At 46.0% G+C, this 22,767-nt stretch overlaps 2 protein-coding genes across 6 annotated transcripts in view; both read right to left on the reverse strand.

Annotated features, from left to right (window-relative positions):
• Positions 1-5,705: 5,705 nt before the first annotated feature.
• Positions 5,706-7,103, reverse strand: AKAP5 (A-kinase anchoring protein 5; the record flags this gene model as incomplete). Its single annotated transcript, XM_080619603.1, has 1 exon — positions 5,706-7,103. One exon carries the CDS (start codon positions 7,101-7,103, stop codon positions 5,706-5,708), a length of 1,398 nt encoding a protein of 465 aa, XP_080475729.1.
• Positions 7,104-12,853: 5,750 nt separating this feature from the next.
• MTHFD1 (methylenetetrahydrofolate dehydrogenase, cyclohydrolase and formyltetrahydrofolate synthetase 1) overlaps positions 12,854-22,767 on the reverse strand; it is a 45,768-nt gene continuing 35,854 nt past the window's right edge. For 2 of the 5 annotated variants that reach the window (XM_080619758.1, XM_080619761.1), the window contains 4 exons: positions 21,772-21,949; positions 20,528-20,635; positions 19,128-19,280; positions 12,854-14,031 (listed from right to left, as the gene is read on the reverse strand). In XM_080619758.1, coding sequence (XP_080475884.1) covers positions 13,942-14,031; positions 19,128-19,280; positions 20,528-20,635; positions 21,772-21,949 — 529 coding nt within the window. In that variant the 3' untranslated portion in view covers positions 12,854-13,941. The remainder of the gene's footprint in view (positions 14,032-19,127; positions 19,281-20,527; positions 20,636-21,771; positions 21,950-22,767) is intronic. The other 3 variants (XM_080619759.1, XM_080619760.1, XM_080619762.1) reach the window with 3 other exon arrangements.

The raw sequence follows: 22,767 nt of genomic DNA on the forward strand, positions 1-22,767 counted from the left end.
TGGGGCCAGTGCCGGGCGTGCAGCCCCGCCGAGCTCCGGCCAAAAGCACTGCCGTGCCGGGGTGGAGCCTGATGCTCAGCGTCACCCCCGTCCCCCGCAGCCATCCCGGAGGGACAGCTCCGGCAGCGATCGCCTCCGCCACCCCGCAGCGACGCCGGACCCAGCAGAGCAGGCGCCAAAGCCTGTCATTAGGGGCCAAGCATCCCCCACCAGCCTCTGTTTGTGCTGGCGGTGCGGTTGTGAGCCGCTTACTCATCGCGTTAACGAGCAGAGTGCAGGTGTGCATTCCTGTTGCGCCTGTTGCGCACGCCTGCCGGCCCCGCGTTGGCGAGCCAGCCGGTCCCCAGCCCGCTGCGTCGTGCCCGGAGGCTCGCAGCTGCTCTACGAACTTGAGGGAGGTTTGAGCTGAGAGGTTTGCAGCGCTTTGGCCTTCCCTGCCTTGCTGCAGCGAGCCAAGCAAATGCAAATCCGGTTGCGGGCTGTCTGGGCTGCGAGGAAGCGCCGAGCAGCGTCCGCCCGCGCTGCACCGACAGCGCCCGACGCCTTCGTGCAGCGGCAGTCTGGGGAGCTCTTGGCAGGCAGAGAGCGAGCGGCTGAGGCTGCTGGCAGGAGCTGGGGATGTATTGCTCCTCCTCCCCGGTGGGGATGCTCAGAAGCACCGTAGGAGTCGGAGTACTTGCGCTTCCCACCCAGCTGCCATCTCACCAGTCACATCACACGGAGCTGTCACGGCACTGAGCCTTGACGCATCGGCACCTCAGCCTCGTGTCTTCATTAAAATGGCAAACAGCAAGAGCGAATGTGACACGGATGAGTTAGATCCCAGAGATGACATCCCTCTCCAGATCAGAATTTGCTCTCTGGGACCACAGCAAAGCAATGCTTGACATATTTGTTCACCAGTAGGGACTTGGGGCTGGGAAAGACACCACCCACCCAAAAGACCACTGGTACCTGCAGAAGGGACCCCACTGGGGCACCCACCTTGCCATTGGTGTGTGTTTCCTCTTCCAGATTAAAGAAGTTTGAAAGGATTATCTCTGCTAGGTCTAATGTAAAGACTGTTGGGGTGACTGCCAGTCATAGCTGCAGATGACACTTTCATCTTAGCAATCTGAATTGCAAAATGTGTTTTTCTAATGTCTCCCTCACTTTTGTATCCAGCATATTTGATAGTTCTATGGAACAAAGCTTATTTTAAAATGCTGGGTTTGGGTATTTTAGCTGAAACCCACATTCTACCTAAATGGACTTTCACCCCTCTGGAAAAATTCCACCGTTAAGCACAGAAATGCATTCTTCACAATTCTCGGCAAAAGGAAGAAATGTGAAAGTTGTGCCTCCTAAAAAAAGTTAATTGCAGATGTAAAATAATACTAAAGCAAATTATTTAAATTGATGTGTTCTCTTGGAGCATTTAATTGCTTTGTGTTGCTCATGTTGAAAACCTGTATATGTAAGACAGGTGATATTAGGGCTTCACTGCCCCCAACATATGGGTCCATGTGCAGGGTCTGGCGTCCATCCATCCTAAGCACAGACTAGGATTCCTGTGTATTTCATGAGTTCTTACATGCATTTGTGAAAAAAAAAAAATGAAAACACAGCTCCTGGATTTTCATTTCTATACATAAGGACACATATGAAAACGTCCATCATATATGCAGGGGCTGCATCTTAGATTCAAACACAAGATTTCTGGCTGCTGTAGATTTAGTCCTTTCAAGCGTATGGAGCTGCAGTGAACTTCAGCAGCTGGAGATCCAGCCCTAAGCAGCTCATGCATTTCTGATGCTCTTTTGGTGTCCCAGGGCAGTGCCCTATGTTCAGCTGTAACACTACTAAGAAGGAGAAAAACAACTGTTACAGCTGAACCCAGGACAAGCAGGAAATAAAAGGCAAAATTTATTTGTGCCACCATTGCCTACCAGCAATTTCCACAAGGAACTTTTCATTGGATGTGCTTGTTTTCTGTGGGGCTGACATAACAGAAAAGCTTTTTATCCCCCTGGAAGCCTTTCTGGGCATGAGTTATATGAAACACTCATTTCTTTGCTGCTAATATAAAGAAAATGTGGGAAATTAAAATATTCAGAATGACACGGCAAAGCAGGGATAAGGGGACGTGTCGAATATAGAGCCAAATTGTCCCCACTAAGGAGAGTGCTGGAAACATCTGGGACACATGCAGCAACAGCACAGCCCGTGGGGTGAGCAGGAGAGCCAAGTAATTCATTAAGATACCACTGCAAATCAACCACTTCCTTAATTCAGAGGGGCCACAAGTAACTAACCCCTGGGTAAGAAGCCAGATGGCCCAAAGCAATCTGAATGGGCTATCAGCAAGCAAGGTTTACTTCCGCTATCAGTGGGAAACGTGGTCCTAAGGGCAGGCCACCCTTGCATGCTTTGGCACAACCAGGCAGTCACGTCCTCACAGGTTGCCTGGCCTGGTACTCCTTCGCAATAGTAAATTTATCATTCCTTCGCCGACAGAATGAATGTGTTATTAATGTTCAGCTCTCTATCCATAATGAAGGAGTAGGTTGTCGTAAGTAAGTCATTAGAGGCTGTTACGAGTCTATATTTTGTTCTGTAAACCTGAAGGAATAAATAGTATTAATACTGTTAAAATGTAGAACTTTTTTTCCCCCCATATTTTCTGTTTGTTATAAAGTGCATCGAGAAATTACACAAAAGGTGTTATGCAAAAACAGCATCAGGGTGTGGGGCCCATTTGAGCTTTTACAGGAAGTGCCAAAGCACTGAACTTGCTGCTGCCCCTCCAGAGGGTGCTGGCCCTACTGCAGACTATATCAGCACCAAACCGTGCACCTGGATATGGCAACCTAGAGCAGAACGCACGGACCAGCAGCTAACAGGGGAAACCAAACCACCCAGACGGCATCAGCAGGAGCTGTACCGCTCCATGCACAGCGGGGTTTGACCCTGGTCAGTCTGCAGAGCCTCAAACATTTTCCTCTGGCAGTATGAGGCACCCGATAGGGAATTAAACTGTCAGGCAGCAGGATGGCTTTTCTTAGCCACTGAAGACTTGTGATCCTTCACAAATACCTTACAGCAGTCCCTGGGCAGCCAGGACTCTGATGGAAATGACTGGCCAGGAACTGAAAGGAAATCTTATGAAAAGAGTGCAGGAGGAGCAAGACTCCAAAAAATTCAGGTCTGCTACCAACTTTAAGATTTCTCTCTGCTCACCATATGGCTGCCTGAAAAAGCTGGATACAACAAAGCACCACTGTGAGTTTATCCTTTCATGTATAAAATCTCTCCATAGCTGCTCACGCAAAACACAAGGCAAGAAAACAACAGGTACAGTCAACTTTAATGAAATAATCATCAGTTATATGTACAGCTATAACAGAGGGAAAAACCAGCTACAGAAAGGATGCAAACACAACTCTGGATGTGGGGAAACAGTCACAGGGACTGGGCTGGACCACAGCATTTCTGCCATTCTCCTCATCTTTTGAAGATGTGTTTTGCCCAATAGGCAGTACTGAAATACATGAAATCCTCCCAAAACTGCTTATCGGGCCAACAGAATATGACAGCCTGGCCCCATGGGGTCATTTTGTGTTTCTTTATCAGAGCTCAGACATCCTCCTCCACAGCCAACACCAGTGGGGCCTCACAGAGCTGCTGCAGCCCTTTGCTCAGCACCAGCCTGCTGCGGTGCCCAGCATAATCCCATAACAATCTCCAGCATCAGTATGGCTCTTCTCAAGGGACTGCAGCAGGTACATATGAAAGTCCTTAAAAAGTCCCTTTCAAAAGTATGGCAAAATACCTGGAAAGACCAGTATGAAGTACAAAGCCATTACAATTGTACACACTGAATTATTGATATCTGGTAACTTATTAAATAAATCCACAAAAAGACACTTTTTTTTTAACATACTCTGCTTTTTCTGAAGTTTAACTTGCACAGAAACAAGCTGTGGCACTCACTGCTCACAGTCCTCTTGTAACAACAGAGATACTTTATCAAAGTTTAAAACATGGTTGTGCACCAGGTACTATGAAAGTTTACAGCCCTTGTATTTTAACAGGAATCCAAATCCTACGCTGGGAAGGGAATTCTCAGCGCACTGCCTGTGGTCAGTGAGCAATTGCCAAGCAAGGCTGCTATTTCTGTATCAGCTGAGAAACACGCAGGAGAATTTTCTCAGAAGAACAGGCTGGCTTGCCCGCAGCTGTACGTAAATCCCAGCTGCGCAGATGCAATTCCACATTATTAAAAGGCCCCTTTCTCTTGGAGAGCTGGTAGTTAGAGGTGATGCTTGTGGACACACACCATGCTGGTGCAAACCCCCTCGGAACAGGGCAGTTGGTGGGTTTTGATGGCAGTTGGTCTGTCCAGACATTTACAGCCTCGTCCCCAGGCCCTCATGTCTAGATTTTTTTCCCTGAGGACTTTGGTAAGATTGCTCCAGCATTTCCCTGCATGTTTCAGTGCAAGCTACGTGGCGTGCTGGAGCCAGCCAGAGCCCGGCAGCAGCGAGCCAGGCATAATGCACATTTCCCAAGGGATGCCAGGGCTTGGCTGAAGTCAGGCAGGCTTTGCAGCGAGGGGGGGCTGGAGCAGTGCGGGACAGGCTGCCGCCAGCACGCAGGGATGCCGGCAGTGCTCAGACCAAATCAAAGCAATTCTAGCGCCAGCAGTTCCCCAAACTATGTCAGCACAGAGGCAATAGTTGACTGCTAACACGCATGCAGCTCACTGCTATTTATATCACATGCCATATATCAAAAATATGCTACATCCGAGGACAGCTTCACCACAACACCATGACTGGAATGGAGGAAGGCAAGGGAAGGAGAGGGGCTGCCCGCAGCAGACAGGCTCCAGCCCAGCCCGCACTGCTGATGCCACTGGGAATTTTGCCCATTGAGCTTAATAGTGCAAGAATGGCCCTCGGCAAACTGTCCGGCTGTCGTTTCCTTGGCATTTGCACCACAGCCCAGGATCAGCAAGGCAAGCGGCTGATGCTGTGCTTTAACGTGTGTGGAAATGCACAGGCATTTGACAGGGGAAGAGGCCGAATGAAAACCACCACTCACTGCAGCCATCCAGGTTCATGTAACATGACAGGAGGGGTGACCACGGTTTCTGGCATCTGTACGCAGCAAGTACCTGTCTGCAATACTAAACACCAGCCTGAGCCTGTCTGGCATTGACGTCTTCATGTTAACATTGCAGTCATTTCCCTTTCCCTCGTCTCTGTTGAACCCCAGAGCAAACCTCCAGCCATGTCTGACGTGCCCTGAATACAGCCCAGCAGTGGGTCGGGTGCTTGTCACCTCTTGAGACTTCTCACTAAATGCATGGTACATACAGATTTATATCATGAACAGTGGGGAAACCTGGCATGGATGATGGCAGAAATGTGGCCTTGACACAAAGATGCCAATAAATGATAATACAGTCACTGCAATACCTTCCTTTTTCCACAGCTGCGGTCAATAGCCTGTTTGAAGCCCCAGCCCCAGGGAACACACTGTACATAGCAGGGTTTGCCCCATGTCCCAGGATCCCTTTCACATAGACACACAACTGAACGGGCATGCAGAATTAACTACACCTCGGCCCCAGGAGCCCTTCAAGCTCTCCGTACACACCCCATGCCAACTGGAGCTTTAAATCACTCCCTGTACCCTTTATTTTGGGGGCACCACTGCCATCACAGAAAACTGTTGTGTTTATTCTGTTCCAGGGCCATTTCGTTGACCAGCTGCTCTATGGACGACTGAATGGCCGCCTTCACAAGGGAAGATGCAGTTTCTATGAGGAGCAATTCATACTGCTCCCCAGTTCTGTGCTCATGGTCGCCTTGAGCTTTCCCCTCTGCTTGGACATCACCACCAACCTCAGGACCCTCTTTTTTACCCGAATCAAAGCTGTTGCTTGATTTTTTATTCCCTTTTTGCTTATTTCGGTGCAAAACAGGGGAGGGCTCATAGGCCTGGTCAGAGTCGGTGTTGTCAGAGTCCTCAGCTTCAGTGACAGTGATGAGGATGCCAACAGCGGTGCCTATGTTTGCTCCTAATGGCACCTCATGGCTGGAGCTGTCCTCCATGCTCACTGCATCATCTTTAGATGCTGACTGACTGAAATCCATTATGGTCTCTTCGGCTTTGCATTCCTCAGGAAGATTTATGCTCTTTTCTGATTCATTCCCTTCAGGCAGCTCTTCACAGATACTAGGGATTTCCTGCAGCTCAGTGGTTTCTGGGGCGCTGTCAGGTTGATCCTTGGAAATGGGCACTTCAGGAGCAACCTCGCCACCTTCCACAGGGACTGTGGTTTCGGGTGGGCTCTCCTCCTGCAGTTTTTCCTGGGATGTTTCAGTAATTGTCTCTGAATCAGTTATCTCTGACTCGATGGTGCACTCTGTATGTTCCTCTGCATCAGCTGTGGGCTCTGTCAAGGGCTCACTCTTACCAACAGAGCTGGTACTTTCCTTTGCCACATCCCGGTCCTCCTCCACAGAGACCGGGCTTAAGGATTCAGACTTGTCCACTGGGGACACATCCTCCAGCTCTTCACTAGCTTTATTCACAATGCCGATCACTTTGTTTGCTTGAACACTGCCCTCTGACTCCTCCACTGCTTCGGAGGGGCTGGGTTTCTTCCTGCCCCTGGAGAACCGAACACAGGGCATCTTCACCCCAGAGCAAACACGTTTCTTTGGGATGCCTTGGCCACAGCCCTCCTCAGCATCCACCTCCAGCCGCACTTGGGAATCAGAGGGCACCTTCTTCCGGGAGGAGGATTTCTGCCTTCTTCGAGGCCTTGCGAGGTTTTTGATGGCTGTCCAGGCTCCTCTGGAGGATCGTGACTGGTTAGAAACTTTCACCTCCCCTAGGTCAGTGCTGACACATTGGCTTTTCTCCTCTGAGGCTCCTTCACATGCATCCCTCACAGTCAGCCCCTTCTTATGGGACTTCTTTCGCTTCTTAAAACAGAGCATGGAGGGTTTTTCTGCCTGTTCCTCCGATGGGGAGCATGTCGCCCCAGCACTGTGAGTCTCTGCCTCTCTTGGGTTCTCCATTTGAATTTCCATAGCTGCCTTCACCATATTCACTTCGTTGGTTAACACATCAGACACAGGAACTGCAGAGATGCTCAAGGCACATTTTTCCTCAAGTTGTTTTCAAAATAATGTTAGTTGTTTTTTAATAAGTGGATGTGGCAGTGAAGAGAAGTTCTGCTGAAGCTATCACATACATGTAAAGGGAGCTTTACAACTCTCTCTTTGTCTTATGACTTCCTTTATCATCTCTCCAAGGAATTCCACATAGATGTGAAGTTGAATAAGCTTCTCCTTGTCTTTGATGGCCAGAGTCACTCTCACCTCGGGAACAATCCACTTCCAGTTGCTCTGGGTCTAGCAGCATGACCATTTAATTGCCAGTCTGACATTACTTTTTTCCCCCAAAGGATAACAATCAAGCAAAAGGTTAACAATTTTTATTCACCCCATGGACCTGGAAAGAACTTGCATTTTCTGAGCTCTGTCTGCAGTTCCAGGTTGCCCAGGGAGCTGGACTGGAGCACCAGTAAAACCAGAGGCCGGCAGTGGCTGTTTTCTGCCCCCCAGTGACAAGTCAGATGCTGCTTTGTCTAGCTTTGCTTTCTGCTTCAGTTCCCCTCGCAGGTTACGTTAGGTTTGCTGCGAAGCGTGGCCAATGCCTCCATCTTTTATCTGTAACACAACAAAGAAATGGTAAGACCCGAAGAGCAATTATTTTTTTAATTAGAAAAGTATTTCAAAGTGTTATTTGGTTTGGGGTTTGTTTTTTAATATTTCAATCTGGGAGGCAGACCAGGACTGGCTGGAAAAGCAGTTCTGCCTTGGGATGCCCCATAGCAGTTTTTCCCACTAATTAGCATCAATATCCAGAGGCAAAATAAGGCACGAAGATGTCAACCCAGTGACGTTCCACCACTGAAAATACTGTTTTGCTATTTTGTGTGGTAAAAGGGAACTTACTTTTTTTAACTGCCCATATTACAGCAAATCCATATTACACATGCACATGCATATATTTTCTTCTCCTACGGTTAGCTGAATCTTTTCCCCACTGCTCCATATGCACTCTTAGTTCCAGCTAGGGAAATTACACCCTGAGACAGCAGATATTTTTATCTTTAATGCACCATATGACAATATGCAAAAACACAGAATACAAAAAGGAGGCTTATGGAATACAAAAGCGAAATCACATGGCAAGAAGGGAGCTTATTTATACTATGTGCATGCCTTCCATGGCAACCTCAATTAACACCGCATGTGTTCATCAGATACATGATACTGTAAGATGTATGTCACCCTTCAGAAAAAGAAAAAGAAGGAATAATCGCTGCCTCAGAACACCATCAGAACAGTTTTGGATAAAAAGACGAAAAAACACGTTACTGTGAACAGACCAACTTCTCCGAGACCGGCTCGGAGACTCAGGGCAAATCTTACACAGCGTTTTGCACTGTTCTCAATAGTAAGGTGATTGAACGGGGGCTTAGCCGGGGCGCGCTCCCCGCGGGGCAGAAATGGGGCTTTAAAAAATAAATGAAATAAAAATGAATGTTAATTTTTAAAGGAACAGGAGCGGCAGAGCCGCGTGTGTGAGCGAGCAGCCCGCAGCTCCCGCTGCCCCGAGCGGAGCCCGCAGCCCCGAGCCCGGTCCGGCCCGACCGCGCACCCGCAGCCCGGGAAGTTCTGGGTCGCTCGCAGGAGCAGCAGCCGCCCGGCACCGCCGCTGCTCCCTGAGACCTCTCCCCGCCAAGGCGAGGGGCATCCCCCAAAGCCGACCCCGTCTGCGGGGATGTGGGTGCAGCGCAGGCAGCACCGCGGCCGCCCAGGGGCCCCCCCACGCCGCCCGCCCCGCGCCCCCCGCGCACTCACCTGCGGCCCAGCGCGCACAGCTCCGCACCGCTCCGCACGGCTGCGCTGCCACCGCCTGCGCCGCAGCCGCGCCCCCCGGGCCGGCGGGGAGGGCGCTGCCGGCAGCCCCCCGCCCCCCGCCGCCAGCCCGCGGCCCGCCCCCGGCCCCGCGGCGGCCCTGCCGGCACCCAACCGCAGCGAGCGGAGAGCGCGGCGCTGGGGAGGGGTCCGCGACTGCCCTCCCCTGTGAGAGGGCACCGTCCCGCCGAGGGCAGGACTGGGTCTCTCCCCGTTTGCACGCCAGCACCCCTCTCTCCCGCGGGTTGTCACCCGTTCTTCTCCCGGGGCAGCATCCCTCTTTGCAAGGCAGCGTCTCCCCTTGCTCGTAGGGCAGCATCATCCCAATTTGCAAGGCAGCATCCCTTGCTTTCGGCATCCCTCCCTGCGGGGCAGGATCCCTCTCTCTTGCAGAGTAACCCTTCCCCTTCCAGGTTGTGCACGGCAGCAGCGGACGCTAACCGCAAAATGCACTCGAGGCAAAGGTTTTCCAGGGGATTGAGTTGGGATTTTCAATTTGGATCCCAATGGCAGCAAAAGGCACTGGAAGATGTGCACCCCAGTGGAACGGACCGCTGGCATTGTGGATCCAGCATTTACTTGGCAGTTTGGGAAGGAAGAGGGTCTTGCTCTTGGCAGCTGCCTTATTTTTTCCCACTTGAAACATTTGCAGCTGTAAGCACACACAATTCGGGTTGCTGCAGGAGCAAGGCCTTCAGAGGTGTTGATAAGGGCAGCCAGTTCTTGGGTTTAAACTAACCCCTCGCCCCAAATCCCAGAGAAAGTGCCTCTTTCATGAGCCTCTTCTAACTTTAAAAAATCGCATCCCCAGCTGTTACACAATTGATGGGAAGGCCTCGCGAAAAAGGACTACCAAGTGCAGCTGATGAACATGAAGCTATAGTTGGAGATGCCTGAACATCCCCATTCATCTCCGCAGGGAGCTGACTGACGCCCACAAAGGTTTTGAGGACTACTTCACAGCATGCTTGAACATAAGAACCCAGGCGCAGCAGCACACTTTGAACCTGCAAGTGGCTTCCCGTGAAGGCCAGCCTTAGAAAAACACACATGGCCTCCCACCTCCTTGGCTTCTGCATGGGAAAAATGCATAGAACAGGCTCATTGGGCTGGAATGTCAGCCAGCAGGGCAGAAACATGAACCAAGTGACAAGGAATTGCCTTTTTAAAAGCTCCCCTATGAGATGTGTTTGCTTGCCTTCACTCAGGATAATAATCTTCATTTGGAAACAGCTTCTCCCCCCGGGGTGGGTGGCGAGTTCTAGTTACGCCTTACTTCTGCATTAAAGATAAGTGAGGCACCTCAAGGAGATGTTCCTTCGATGCAGCCAGTGGCAGGAGGAAGGGAAACAGTATCACAAGGATGGCTGGCATGAGGATGGCTCATGTGTGCGCTGGTGTGATGGAGGCAGGTTCTCATCAATCCCATGTAGAAATATGGCATGGAATTCAGTTATTCCTGCGCCTCTGGGGGAAGATGGTACCACCAAAGGCTGTGGTGGAAGGCAAATAAATAACAGGGTCTGGGGCAAGTAGAGGATCTGGTCAGAAGATAAGTAAACTTGAAAGGTCCTGGCCCAGCTGTAGGCTGTCTTTTCTTTCTGGGCCCACGCTGGTAACATGCAGCAAGCCAGCCAAGCAACACTCGCTCCTATTGCTTTTGTACCTATTGTCAGCAAAGAAAAATAAACCAAACCAACATCAAACCCCTGCATTATTTCTTACATGACATGATGCAGGACTCTTATTATAGCACAGCTGGGGAAACGGATGGCTGTAACACCAGCTAAGGGCTCTGGGCCCACAAATAGCCCACAGAGAACAAACTCGTACATAATTAGATTTTTCTCTAGGCAACAGGAAGAGAATACAATCTTCCAATATTTAGTTAGCAGAAATTAAGTGTCCTTTGTGTCTTACTTAATAGGGCAAACACTAGCTGGTGTACTTAGTTGCAAAGGAGAGACTTAAGAAAACCCAACCTATTTATGAGTCAGTCCTGCAAGACCCATAGTATCATCACAGAACAGTTTGTGTTGGAAGGGAGCTTCAAAGGTCATCTATTTCAACCCCTCTAATGAGCACGGACATCTTTAAGGAGATCATATTGCTCAGAACTACATCCAGCCTCGCCTTGAATGTCTCCAGGGATGGTGCATCCACCACCCCTCTGGGCAACCTGGGTGTTTCATCACCCTCACTGTAAAAAATGTTTTCCTCCCATCCAGCCTGAATCTCCCCTCTATTAGTTTAAAACCATCACCCCTCATCCTATCACAACAGGCCCTGCTAACAAGTCTCTCCCCATCTTTCTTACAACTCCCTTTTAAGTACTGAAAGGCTGCAATAAGGTCTTCCCAGTCTTCTCCAGGTTGAATAACTCCAGCTCTCTCAGCTTTTCCTCATAGAAGTGATCCAGCCCTCTGATCATTATTGTGGCCCTCCTCTGAACCCTCTCCAACAGGTCCACGTCTTTCCTGTACAGAGGACTCCAAAGCTGAATGTAGTACTCCAGATGGGGTCTCACCAGAGCAGAGAGGCAGAATCACCGCCCTTGACCTGCTGGTCACACTTCCTTTGACACAACCCAAGATACATTTGTCCTTCTGAGCTGCAGGTACACACTGCCAGCTCACATCCAACCCTTCATCCACCAGTACCCCTGTGAGTCCCTTTGGGGTACTCTAAATCCCTTCATCCCCCAGCCTGTGTTGATACTGGGGGTTGCCCCAACCCAGGACACTGGAGAGCTCACATTTCAACACATTCAAAGTGAGGGTTAGCATAGCATTCCCTCACTAACTGTCAGGGATGCTTGGGGTATTTCTTTGCCCCTCTGCTTTGCTGTCACCAGTTCTGCCATGCACAGGAAGGCCTTCAGCAGTTGCATGCCTGAGCCACTGTTCTGCCGCCCTGCAGGAGCTGGACTAGCAACCTCTTGAACCATCTCTCTCAAGCACATGTCTATGAGCTCATGCTAAACTAAAAGGAGGCTAATCTTAGCATAAATTTGCACTTATCCCATCTTTCATAAGCATAAAATGAAGGTGGAACACAGAGCACTTGCAGGAAAGCAGTGTAGCTGGGAAGATTAAATGCAGGAGCTGACAGTGGACTTGGCAGCAGCTCTGGCAACCTGCTTCAGGGGAAGGCTTGGCTGAGGTACTTTGAGCCAGGCACAGAGGCTGCAGCAGCAACTTCTGACCCCGTCAAGTGGCCTGTGTGCCCTCTGGCAACGCTGGCTGCCAATAAAGCCTCAACTGAATACCATAAAAGAGGAAATTTTAGGAGGCCATGAATGCATCTCAAATGGTCTTATGACAATTCAAGCTGTTCTGTCTGCTTCTGTGATAATCAGGTAATTTTTAGACAATAATCCTCCCCTCCTGAATAACTCTAGAGGTATAGCTCTTTCTCTACATATATATATACACACAGTATCTGTCTACTACGGATGTGCCCTTACACTGGTGCACACCTATACCCTGATTATTCCAGTTTTCACCAAAATCACCATATTTTTAGATTCAGTTCTGATGTAAACAGATAGGCCTTGCAAGTCTTACTTCAGACTTTTTGCCGTCAACTGCAAGTATCTCAAATTCCGAGTAATTCAAGTAGTTTATTTCCTATAGATGACACACATCATCTAGGAAACAGGATTAAATGCACATACACAGTGGTGCATTGCAGGCAACTTATTGCTGCAATGATCACTCTTACTTGTCAATACAGGGATTGCTGCTGTGTACAGTTGATCACAGAAGTAAGTTCCACTTCAGTAATCTTGGTGCATAATATGTTAACGCCCCAAAAGCACTTAAAGTATTTACCAGTTTATTTGTATTAGTTAAAAAATTGGCAGCAATTGTATTTTTATGTTACAGAATGATTCTTGGCCTGTTGACAAAACAAGATACTTGGTCACTACTCATGTTGTCTCTCTTCACCAAACAGGTAGCTCAGAAAACAAGGCACATCAACAGTGTAACTGTATTGATTGTTGAGTATAAAATGGTTTAAAAGATGCATGTGGTAGAAGCCACAGTTATGGGCCAGAGATCCAGTCCCAACTGATCTGACATCCAGAGGTTTGATTTCCTTCACAGTAGAATACGGTAGTCACAGCTGGGCTTTCTAAAAGGGAAATTTGATGTGGCTCAGGTGGTCTGCAGGAATAATTCAGAGCAGAAGCCAGGGTGAACACTTCTGGAGAGAGGCAAGAAGGAAAGGAGATTCCTCCTTGCTCCCTCTTTTAAAGGACACTGGTGCAGTTTCATAGTGCAGCAGTTTCTCCCACAATGGAGAAGCAGAATACAGAATTTAGTATGGCAAATAGGAATATGCAGTGTACAAGACTTTCAAAGATAGACAGCATATGCTACAAAACCCCTATGGCTGAGACAATTAAGACCCAAGACTGTTCCAAACAGCTCCAACTTTAGGATTTTTAATTATTAAAATCAGGTACTTGAATCAGAGGTCACTAAAGCTAAGCTTCTGTATTCTGCTTCACCTATAATTAGGAAGCAGGTTTGTAGAGGAAGTATGCTTTATATGCTCAGTGTTAACTAGCTTGGAACACAGAAGTATAAAAACTATTATAGATTAAAAGTAAGTGGTTGATGCTTTAGCACTCCTCCTTCCAGTCACTTCTTGCACTGTACGCTCAGTAATATCTTGTTTTGACTTAAAAAAAAAAAAAAAAAAGATCAGGGCATAGTTCCGTTTACATGACTCATCAGGTGTTCTTCTGGGAGCTGGAAAGAAAGATAGATTTAATTACTGTTATATAGTACTGCAGGCAACTTTCAGGCTGAATTATAATCAAATGTCATTTGGAAACATATGGCATAATATGAGATCTGCTTAACTCCATTATCTCAAGATGAGAAATAAAGCCCAAATATTGAAAACCTTCAAGAAGGCACCTACCTTCAGTTAATAATTCCTTTCAAAAGAGCCCATTTACTGCTCCTGACACTGGGTCTAAGTCTATATCATAGAAACAGGGTCTTGTAGGAAGTCCAGGCATAGTGCTCATCTGTACAACAAAAGATAAAATGTTAAAATGGAAGCAGCATAGTTTCATGCAGAAGAATATACTAAATAATACTAATACTAATAATACTAAAGACTCCTTGCACATATACAGCTAGTTGGATGATGGTCGTACCATTTTGAAGCATACTGTGAGAGTCAGGAACTTCTGGCTCAGTACACAGATCTGGAGGTTTGGATTTTTATGATGAGGTTTAGTTTGGCTTCTGCCAGTGCCAGTGACCAATCCCAAGATTTGGCAAAGCACTTAAGACATCTAGCTGACCAGTTAACTGTTAGAGGAACATCCATGGACTGCTGTGGCGAGCCAATAATTACCTGTGGCAGTTTCCTGGTTATTAAAATGAGGATACGTATTTTAATACAATTTTGCTGACTGTAAAGTCTCAGCTGATTACAATTCTTTAAGGGTCTAGAACTAGAAGTGTTAAATAACTAAATAAATAGGAATAATTGTTATTGTAAAGAGAGTTTAAATAGTTTGTGGTTTTCTTTTTTAACTGGGATAAAGCTTAAACAGAGACAGAAAAGTCAGTTCTGACTGGAACATTTCTGAGGCATTCGAGTCAGAAGAGCTGTGCAGTGGCAGAACTGAAGCTAGCAAAACAGCTGCCAGCACTACACCTGCCTCAGGCCAGTCCCCTCCAGTTGTCACATTACCAAGTACCCAGTTTCAAAGCCACAGGATGCAAAACCAGCAGGGACTACACTTGGCCTGATTTACTAATGCAGCTGACAGGATTTCCTCTTCTCTAACTCAGCATTTAGTCCAGCAGCACATGTAGGCTAAACATGGATGCTCTATGAAGGTGGGCAATTTGTGACCTTGCTTGGTAGTTTGTGTTAGTGGTCATTAGCTGCTTTCATGAAAAACCCAAGGTCCCATTTTCTATCTGCATTCTCAGTTTCACTATCAGTATTGTTATGCCTATCTCTAAAGATCTTTTTGCCAACCTGGTGTTTTCTCTCTGAGCAAGTATTTTGCACACTTATCAGATTACCTCCCGATCTTCCTTTGATAATAATCTAAGCAGCAAGGAGGCACAGCTGTATTGCTTAAGCATTTTCTGTAGTACTCAAGACCATTAGGTGAGCTTTTGGAGTCCCATCCCACCACAAAGAGTTGTGGTCAATGGCTTGATGTCTGGCTGGAGATCGGTAACAAGTGGTGTCCCTCAGGGATTGGTGTTGGGACCGGTCTTGTTCAACATCTTTGTCGGTGACATGGACAGTGGGATTGAGTGCACCCTCAGCAAGTTTGCCGATGACACCAAGCTGTGTGGTTCGGTTGATACGCTGGAGGGAAGGGATGCCATCCAGAGGGACCTCGACACGCTTGTGAGGTGGGCTGATGCCAACCTGATGAAGTTTAACCATGCCAAGTGCAAGGTCCTACACCTGGGATGGAGCAATCCCAGGCACAGCTACAGGTTGGGCAGAGAAGAGATTCAGAGCAGCCCTGCAGAGAAGGACTTGGGGGTGTTGCTCGATGAGAAAATGAACATGAGCCGGCTTCAGTGTGCGCTCGCAGCCCAGAAAGCCAACTGCATCCTGGGCTGCATCAAAAGGAGCGTGACCAGGAGGTCAAAGGAGGTGATCCTGCCCCTCTACTCTGCTCTCGTGAGACCTCACTTGGAGTATTGTGTGCAGTTCTGGTGTCCTCAACATAAAAAGGACATGGAACTGTTGGAACAAGTCCAGAGGAGGGCCATGAGGATGATCAGGGGACTGGAGCACCTCCCGTATGAAGACAGGCTGAGAAAGTTGGGGTTGTTCAGCCTGGAGAAGAGAAGGCTGCATGGAGACCTCATAGCAGCCTTCCAGTATCTGAAGGGGGCCTACAAGGATGCTGGAGATGGACTATCTATCAGGGACTGTAGTGACAGGACAAGGGGTAACGGGTTCAAACTTAAACAGGGGAAGTTTAGATTGGATATAAGGAAGAAATTCTTTACTGTTAGGGTGGTGAGGCACTTTAATGGGTTGCCCAGGGAGGTTGTGAATGCTGCATCCCTGGCGTTGTTCAAGGCCAGGTTGGATGAGGCCTTGGGTGGCATGGTTTAGTGTGGGGTGTCCCTGCCCATGGCAGGGGGGGTGGAACTGGATGGTCTTGAGGTACTTTCCAACCCTAACTAGTCTATGATTCTATCCATTTTCCTAAGCCATTTACAAGTGCTAACATCAGTCCCACATGGACTATACCATTGCAGGTCTTGCATGGTTTATGCAGAGGCAAAAATCACTTCAAGACCACTCTTTGTAATGAATTCTAGGACTGCATTAGCTTTTTGACAGAGCTGCTGCTTTCTCTGATAGAGAATAGGGGAGCTACAGAAAAGACTCCCATTCCTTGTATTTGTGTTTAGTTGTAGGAATATTTTGCTCTCAAGAACCAAGATATTAAGGGATTTAAAGTGCCTGGAGAGGTTTTCCTGTTCTCACCATAGTCACCATTGGTCTCTGGTGATGCAGAGCAAGAAACTGACAATTTATTTACCTAACACTGAAGAACCAGAGCTTTGCAGATCTCCACTTACAGATTCAGAGGGCCACAGCAAGAGCTGAGACAGTGACATTCAACAGAGAATGAGTTGCCTAATTGCTGAAGTTGGGCCTGACTTTACTCTTTCTTGCACTGGCTATTCTGAAAGGAATAGTCAATTTTCCTCCTTTCCTTTCCTATCCATAGGGCAGCCATAGTAGCTACCCTGCTACTTAAAAGCAGTCTGCTTAAACCCTGAATTCTTATGTAGTACGGGATAATTTCCATCCAAGCTACTAATTTTCTGTACAAGTGCCTACAATGCTTAATCCACTCAGTTATTTTCAAAGCTGAAGAAATGAACTTTTCCTCCATTATTCTCCTCCCTTTCAATACCCCATGTGCTGTAAAAGAACACAGCGCAATTCACACTATTTACTTACCTGAAAAAATTAGACCATGTGGATATAATCAATCCCCTTGCAAGAATTCAAATAAACCCAATGCCAGCTAAGCACCTATTATTTATTGCACTCATGAAACTCCCCCAAAAAAGCCATTTAGAAACTAAAAAAATCAAAGCTGAATAAATAATTTGCTTTCAATTCATCAGCAGCATCAGAAAAGAAAGCCAAACTCTTTGAGTCAAATGATTCATTTCACTTTCACTTTAAAACTAGATAATATTTTAAATTACATTTCCTTTTAAACCTCAAAGTATTTCATTAAACTACAACAGCTTCATCTTTGAGCCAGAACGGGAAAAACCCAAAACTCAGCAGCTGAGAGAAAAAAATAAATGTGATATACCTTTGTGATTATCTTCAGATAACAAGAATATGCATGCACCAGTGATTAATTTAGCCTCAAATTCCTCATAAAAGCTTCTGCACTGAGCTACACATTTGCTGCATTTTCAGCTCAGAGTTCAGTGGGTGCTGCCAGAAATTTATTCTGAGGCTAAAACACCTCCTGCTGAATGGGTTTAAAATAGTGGTCTGATTCAAAATGCCCTGAATTTTTTCTCAAAAGGAAATCCCTTCCCTGACTTTACAAACATCACAGAAAAGTTATCTTTGTGTCCCTAACTGGAAGACTCACCATTAATTCTGGCAGAATTAAAACCACGATTTCCTACATGTGCAAGAAAACATTAGGAACCTAGGAAGGGAGCAGAAAGGAGAGTCCAACGCCATAAAAACTGAAGACATCAGAAACTAAAGTGTTAGTTCTAATGTTGGAAAATGTCTTACTCTTGTGCAGCTCATTAATGCTGTGCACCCTTCCTTTCTCCAGTGCTGATTAAAAAAAATAATAAATCATTATTTGGATTTAATCTTGGCTTGCAAAAAAAAAAAAAAAAAAAGCCATTAATAACAAGCACGCTCTTCCATTTTATCCCAAAACACACATTACTCTTTAAAAAGACAGATAAGCCAAAGTTTAATCAGGATGTGGTTATTTTACCCATGTTGGATAATCTGGAAACCCTTACCTAGCTCTTATTCTATTATTTTTTTTAGAATTAAAATAAAAAGATATCCAATATTTGGCTCTAGCATTTGAATGAAAAAGGGATCCAACTCTGAAATCAGCAAATTCCATAATCAGAGCCATGCACCCTTAATGCTTTCGAAAACTTATCAAAACAAACATGCTGCCATGAAGACTCCAGAAAAAGGTTGAGGCCCCAAAATAAGGAAAAGACAAAGCTGCTTGCTCCAACTGCTCTCTCCCCTAAAATAATCAAACAACACTTAACATTTTCCCAGATTCCCCAGGTAAGATTTCCAGTGGATCCTTTCATCCTAAAATTCCTTCTTTAGATGCAAATCTAAATGTTAGTTCATTCTGCAGGTAGCTTCTCTTTCTGCTAGTCAATTAATATCAAAGCTGTGTCAATTAATATCAAAGCTGATTCCATTGTGGCTACTCTCAGCTGACATTGTGCCAATCACATCAAAGAACAGAAACGAAAATCTCAAGGGCACAGTGAAATCAATTGCTGGAACTGATGCAGGCTGAACAGCAAACAGATGGTTGGCAAAACCATGAGAACCAAATGGGAGGGGAGACTGAAAAATGATTAATGGTACGGGTCAGCTCCACTTTGGAGGTGTCACGTCAGAAGTTGTTTGCTTTGTAAGCTTTGGAGTTGTTGTCCTGTTCTACCCTGATCTGCAAGTGTACACAGACTTCACCTGCAATACTGCAAAGTGCTTTCCTCAGGAATGCAAGGTCACAACAGCAAGTAGCTGGGCCAAGGATTTCTCCCATCCCCTCTACCAGAACGTAGTTCCCAGATTTCATTAGCTACAGAGCTCATCCCTTCCTTAAAATCCAGAAAGACAGAGATATGGGACCCAAGGAGTATTCTGGGGGCTTGCTAAGTATTCAGATAGTCAGACAGTCTATTTTAGCTTCCCTCTTCCCCTGAAAAAACCTGTTCAGGGTATCCAATATACTGGACTGTTGAAACACCAATTGCAACTGACAAGGATTCTCCTAATCTAAGATACTTAAAAGTAGCTGCTTATTGGAATGCACATGAAGTTTTTTCCTCACCCCACAATTGAGGGCTTCATGCAATCACATACCGTTCCTACGAGTGGATACAGGAACCCAGCACCAACACTGGCCCGAATGTCTCGGATTGGCAGAATAAAACCTGTAGGTGCCCCTTTTTGTTCAGGGTCATGAGACAATGATAAGTGAGTTTTAGCCATGCAGATTGGCAGGTTTCCAAATCCCTAGGAAAGGCAATGAAAAGAAAGAGTGGAGAGAAACAAGTGAAAACCTGGTAAGTGTTCTTGTACACAAATGTAATTGTTCTATTCTGCCATTCTCTGCAGTCATCCAACATTTTACCAGCACATTTTACTCCCCACCAGCTACTTCATCTGCAGCCTGTCAGATCCATTGACCATTCTGCATCCCCATTTTTGCTCCTCCAAACTCTCTCCCTGCCCTCCACTAAGTATTAAAGAAAGAATCACCATGCCTCCCTGCACATCCAACTAAGCAAAAAAACTTCTGGTATGGAAGCGTTAGATATACAACTTTGATAGCCAACTTACTTACTCTCCTCCCAAAATCTTATATTTAAATAACTTGGAACTAAAGATTGTGTTCAGATGAAGTCAGTTAATTAGAAATGTTTGACCAATATAATTGAAGTTTATGAGAAAATGGGAATTACAGGCCTATGGTATTTTGACAGACTTTTAAAGGGATACACAAGAAACACAAAAGAGAAAAACCATGTATGCCAGTAGTAAACAAACTGCAAAAGCAAAATTATTTAAGTACACTGCAAGCAAAGAATGGCTAGTTCTCACATTGCTCTTCTTTTCAAAGCCCTTTTATAGACCTTCATTAATGAAGAAGCAGATGAATTCACAAGAATGTCATGGTAGAGAGGAGTAAAAGCTACATAACAACCAAAAAAGCACTGAATTCAACAACTAGCTGCCAGGTTCAAGACTTATAAAAGTAGACTTTTTTCCACAAATAGTACTGTATTACCTCTGGAATGTTTTCCCCAATAAAATTGTGACTACCAAAAATCCACATGGGTTTAGAAATTGATTAGACAATTCAGCAGAAAAAGAGGGGAAAAAAAAAAAATAAAGCCAACACCAGGGACTATTTAGCATCAGTGTAACTACTTGCAATTCCCCAATTCCCAAACTGCTGAAGTAGAGGAGAGTACAGTAGAGAAAGATCACTGAATCTTTCTGCCCTCCTCTCCCCACACACTATCACAGATGTGCTACTGGGCCAGATGAGTTTTGTCTTCTCCACTAGAAGCCAGGGCCAGTTTCTTCCTTCACATACCACCTCCTCATCCTCCTCTGCCATGGCAGCATATAGTGAATCCCAGGCAAAGAGATTATTTGAGCGACAATTTCCTTCACACACAGTTTGAACATCACTGTTCAATATGAGCATTTTAAATGAAAAGCACCACTGATACCATGTGATGTGGAAAACTCACTTGCTTAGTGTACAAGGCAACCTTCTCCTGAGCTTCTGGAAGTAGCTCAATGTCCCTTGCCCCATAGATCTGCTGTGCAATAATCCTGATCTTATCTATAACAGGGAGCTAGGGGCAAAAAAAAAAAAAAACAAGAAGAAAAGAGACAGACAAGTTAGTGGGGCCAAACTACAAAGATCTATAACATCACAGCAGCTCCATATTATTCTGCAATGCTCATCTGCAGATGGGAATAGCTCTTCTATTTGCTGTAGACCAAAGCCATACAATTTGAGGGTTTTCAAAAGACACTTAATTTATGTTGTTGCACTCATTTCTCTTGGTAAGAGGGCAAAACTAGTTTATTACAGTCAGAAAAAAAAAAAAAAAAAGATACACAACAGTATCTCTTATGTGCTGTGCTTATGTGTTACCTACTGCCACCACAAAAGAGGCATCTTTATTTTCTCCCAAGTCTAAGCCAAAAAGCAGATGAAAATAATTTGAAGGAATACATGTCAATGGTTAAATAAAAACATGAATAAAACAGGCTAAAGAAGAAAAATTGAAAGTATCTGTTGAGAAGCTAAAATATATATAATGACATAGCTGTATATACCTCATTAGGTTCTTGAATAGGTGCTTGCTATTCAAGAATTCAGGCTATAACCTAGGAACTAACAGTGACTTCATTACCTCCACATCAACTGTCACATTTGCTTAATATCTTAATAAACAAATTCATTAAAAAACCCACCCCCACACACTCTTCCACCTTGACCTGTAGTGTGACTCTGTAAGCCTTACTTGCAGAGAAAGGAAAAAAAAGTTAAAACTGGAAAAATTCTGTTCCATGGGCTGGCATATAGATTTCTATCCTCAGCAACAAGCACACCTAGATGCTCTGCAGTAAGGTAGCAGGTTTGGTCAGGCTTGCTCCAGTCCATGCTCTGATAGGAATGCACATCTCAGGTTCAAGAACTAAACTTCTCCTTACCCTGAAACATAGCTGCCACAGTAGAAACCTGTTTGTCATCTCCAGCAGAATGACAGCAGCATCTTTCAGTGTCAAAAGTAAACAATATTTCATTGAGTAGTCAAAACAACATGAACTGAATAACTAGGTCTTTGAGATTAGTGGAATAAATGTTCTAAAACCAAATTTCTTCTGTTTCTCAGAGCAGCCTTTCAGACAGTCTTTAGCAACTTAAGCTAGTGAAACCACCTTATAAACAAAGTACCTCTGTAATATTGCCAGTTCATACCTTCACATCATAGAGGAACCTGAAGTTGCTGGGTGTCTGCGATGCTCTCTGAACAGCTTGTGCCAGTGCAACTGCTCCTTTACCCCCCTCTGCCCAATGAGTGCACACCACAGCATCAAACGCTCCTGCTTCCTTTGCCTGTTGCACTACAAGGGCCATTTCAGCCTTTGTATCTGTTCTGTAAGGAGAAATGCTTGCACACTTGTATCAGAATGCACACACAGTAAGTTAACTGTTCAATCTAACCATTTTCACTCTTGACAGGACCCAAAAACTGTCCAAAGAAATCGCACCATCCAGCCATTGGGAAGTTGCTGAAGGACTATCCACCACAGCCTTCACCTTGGTGAAGACAACTACATCACAGAGTAACTGACAGTAATAGAACCCTGGAAACACATGCCAGAAACCCGTGACTCCTGACAGAGAAGCGTTCCAGACTTTCTGCATTTCTGTCCTGTATCAGTAATGTGACTTCTGTTTTCACGAGTGAACTCAGGAAGGCATTAGTATTGCTGATTTAGAGATGCCAACCTTATGAAGTTTAACCATGCCAAGTGCAAGGTCCTACACCTGGGTCGGAGCAATCCCAGGCACAGCTATGGGTTGGGCAAAGAAGAGATTCAGAGCAGCCCTGCAGAGAAGGACTTGGGGGTGTTGATCGATGAGAAAATGAATATGAGCCAGCAGTGTGTGCTTGCAGCCCAGAAAGCCAACTGCATCCTGGGCTGCATCAAAAAGAGCGTGACCAGGAGGTCAAAGGAGGTGATCCTGCCCCTCTACTCTGCTCCTGTGAGACCTCACTTGGAGTATTGTGTGCAGTTCTGGTGTCCTCAACATAAAAAGGACATGGAACTGTTGGAACAAGTCCAGAGGAGGGCCATGAGGATGATCAGGGGACTGGAGCACCTCCCGTATGAAGACAGGCTGAGAAAGTTGGGGTTGTTCAGCCTGAAGAAGAGAAGGCTGCATGGAGACCTCATAGCAGCCTTCCAG

Source organism: Psittacula echo (assembly GCF_963264785.1).
Source record: "Psittacula echo genome assembly, chromosome: 5".
NCBI lineage: Eukaryota > Metazoa > Chordata > Aves > Psittaciformes > Psittacidae > Psittacula > Psittacula echo.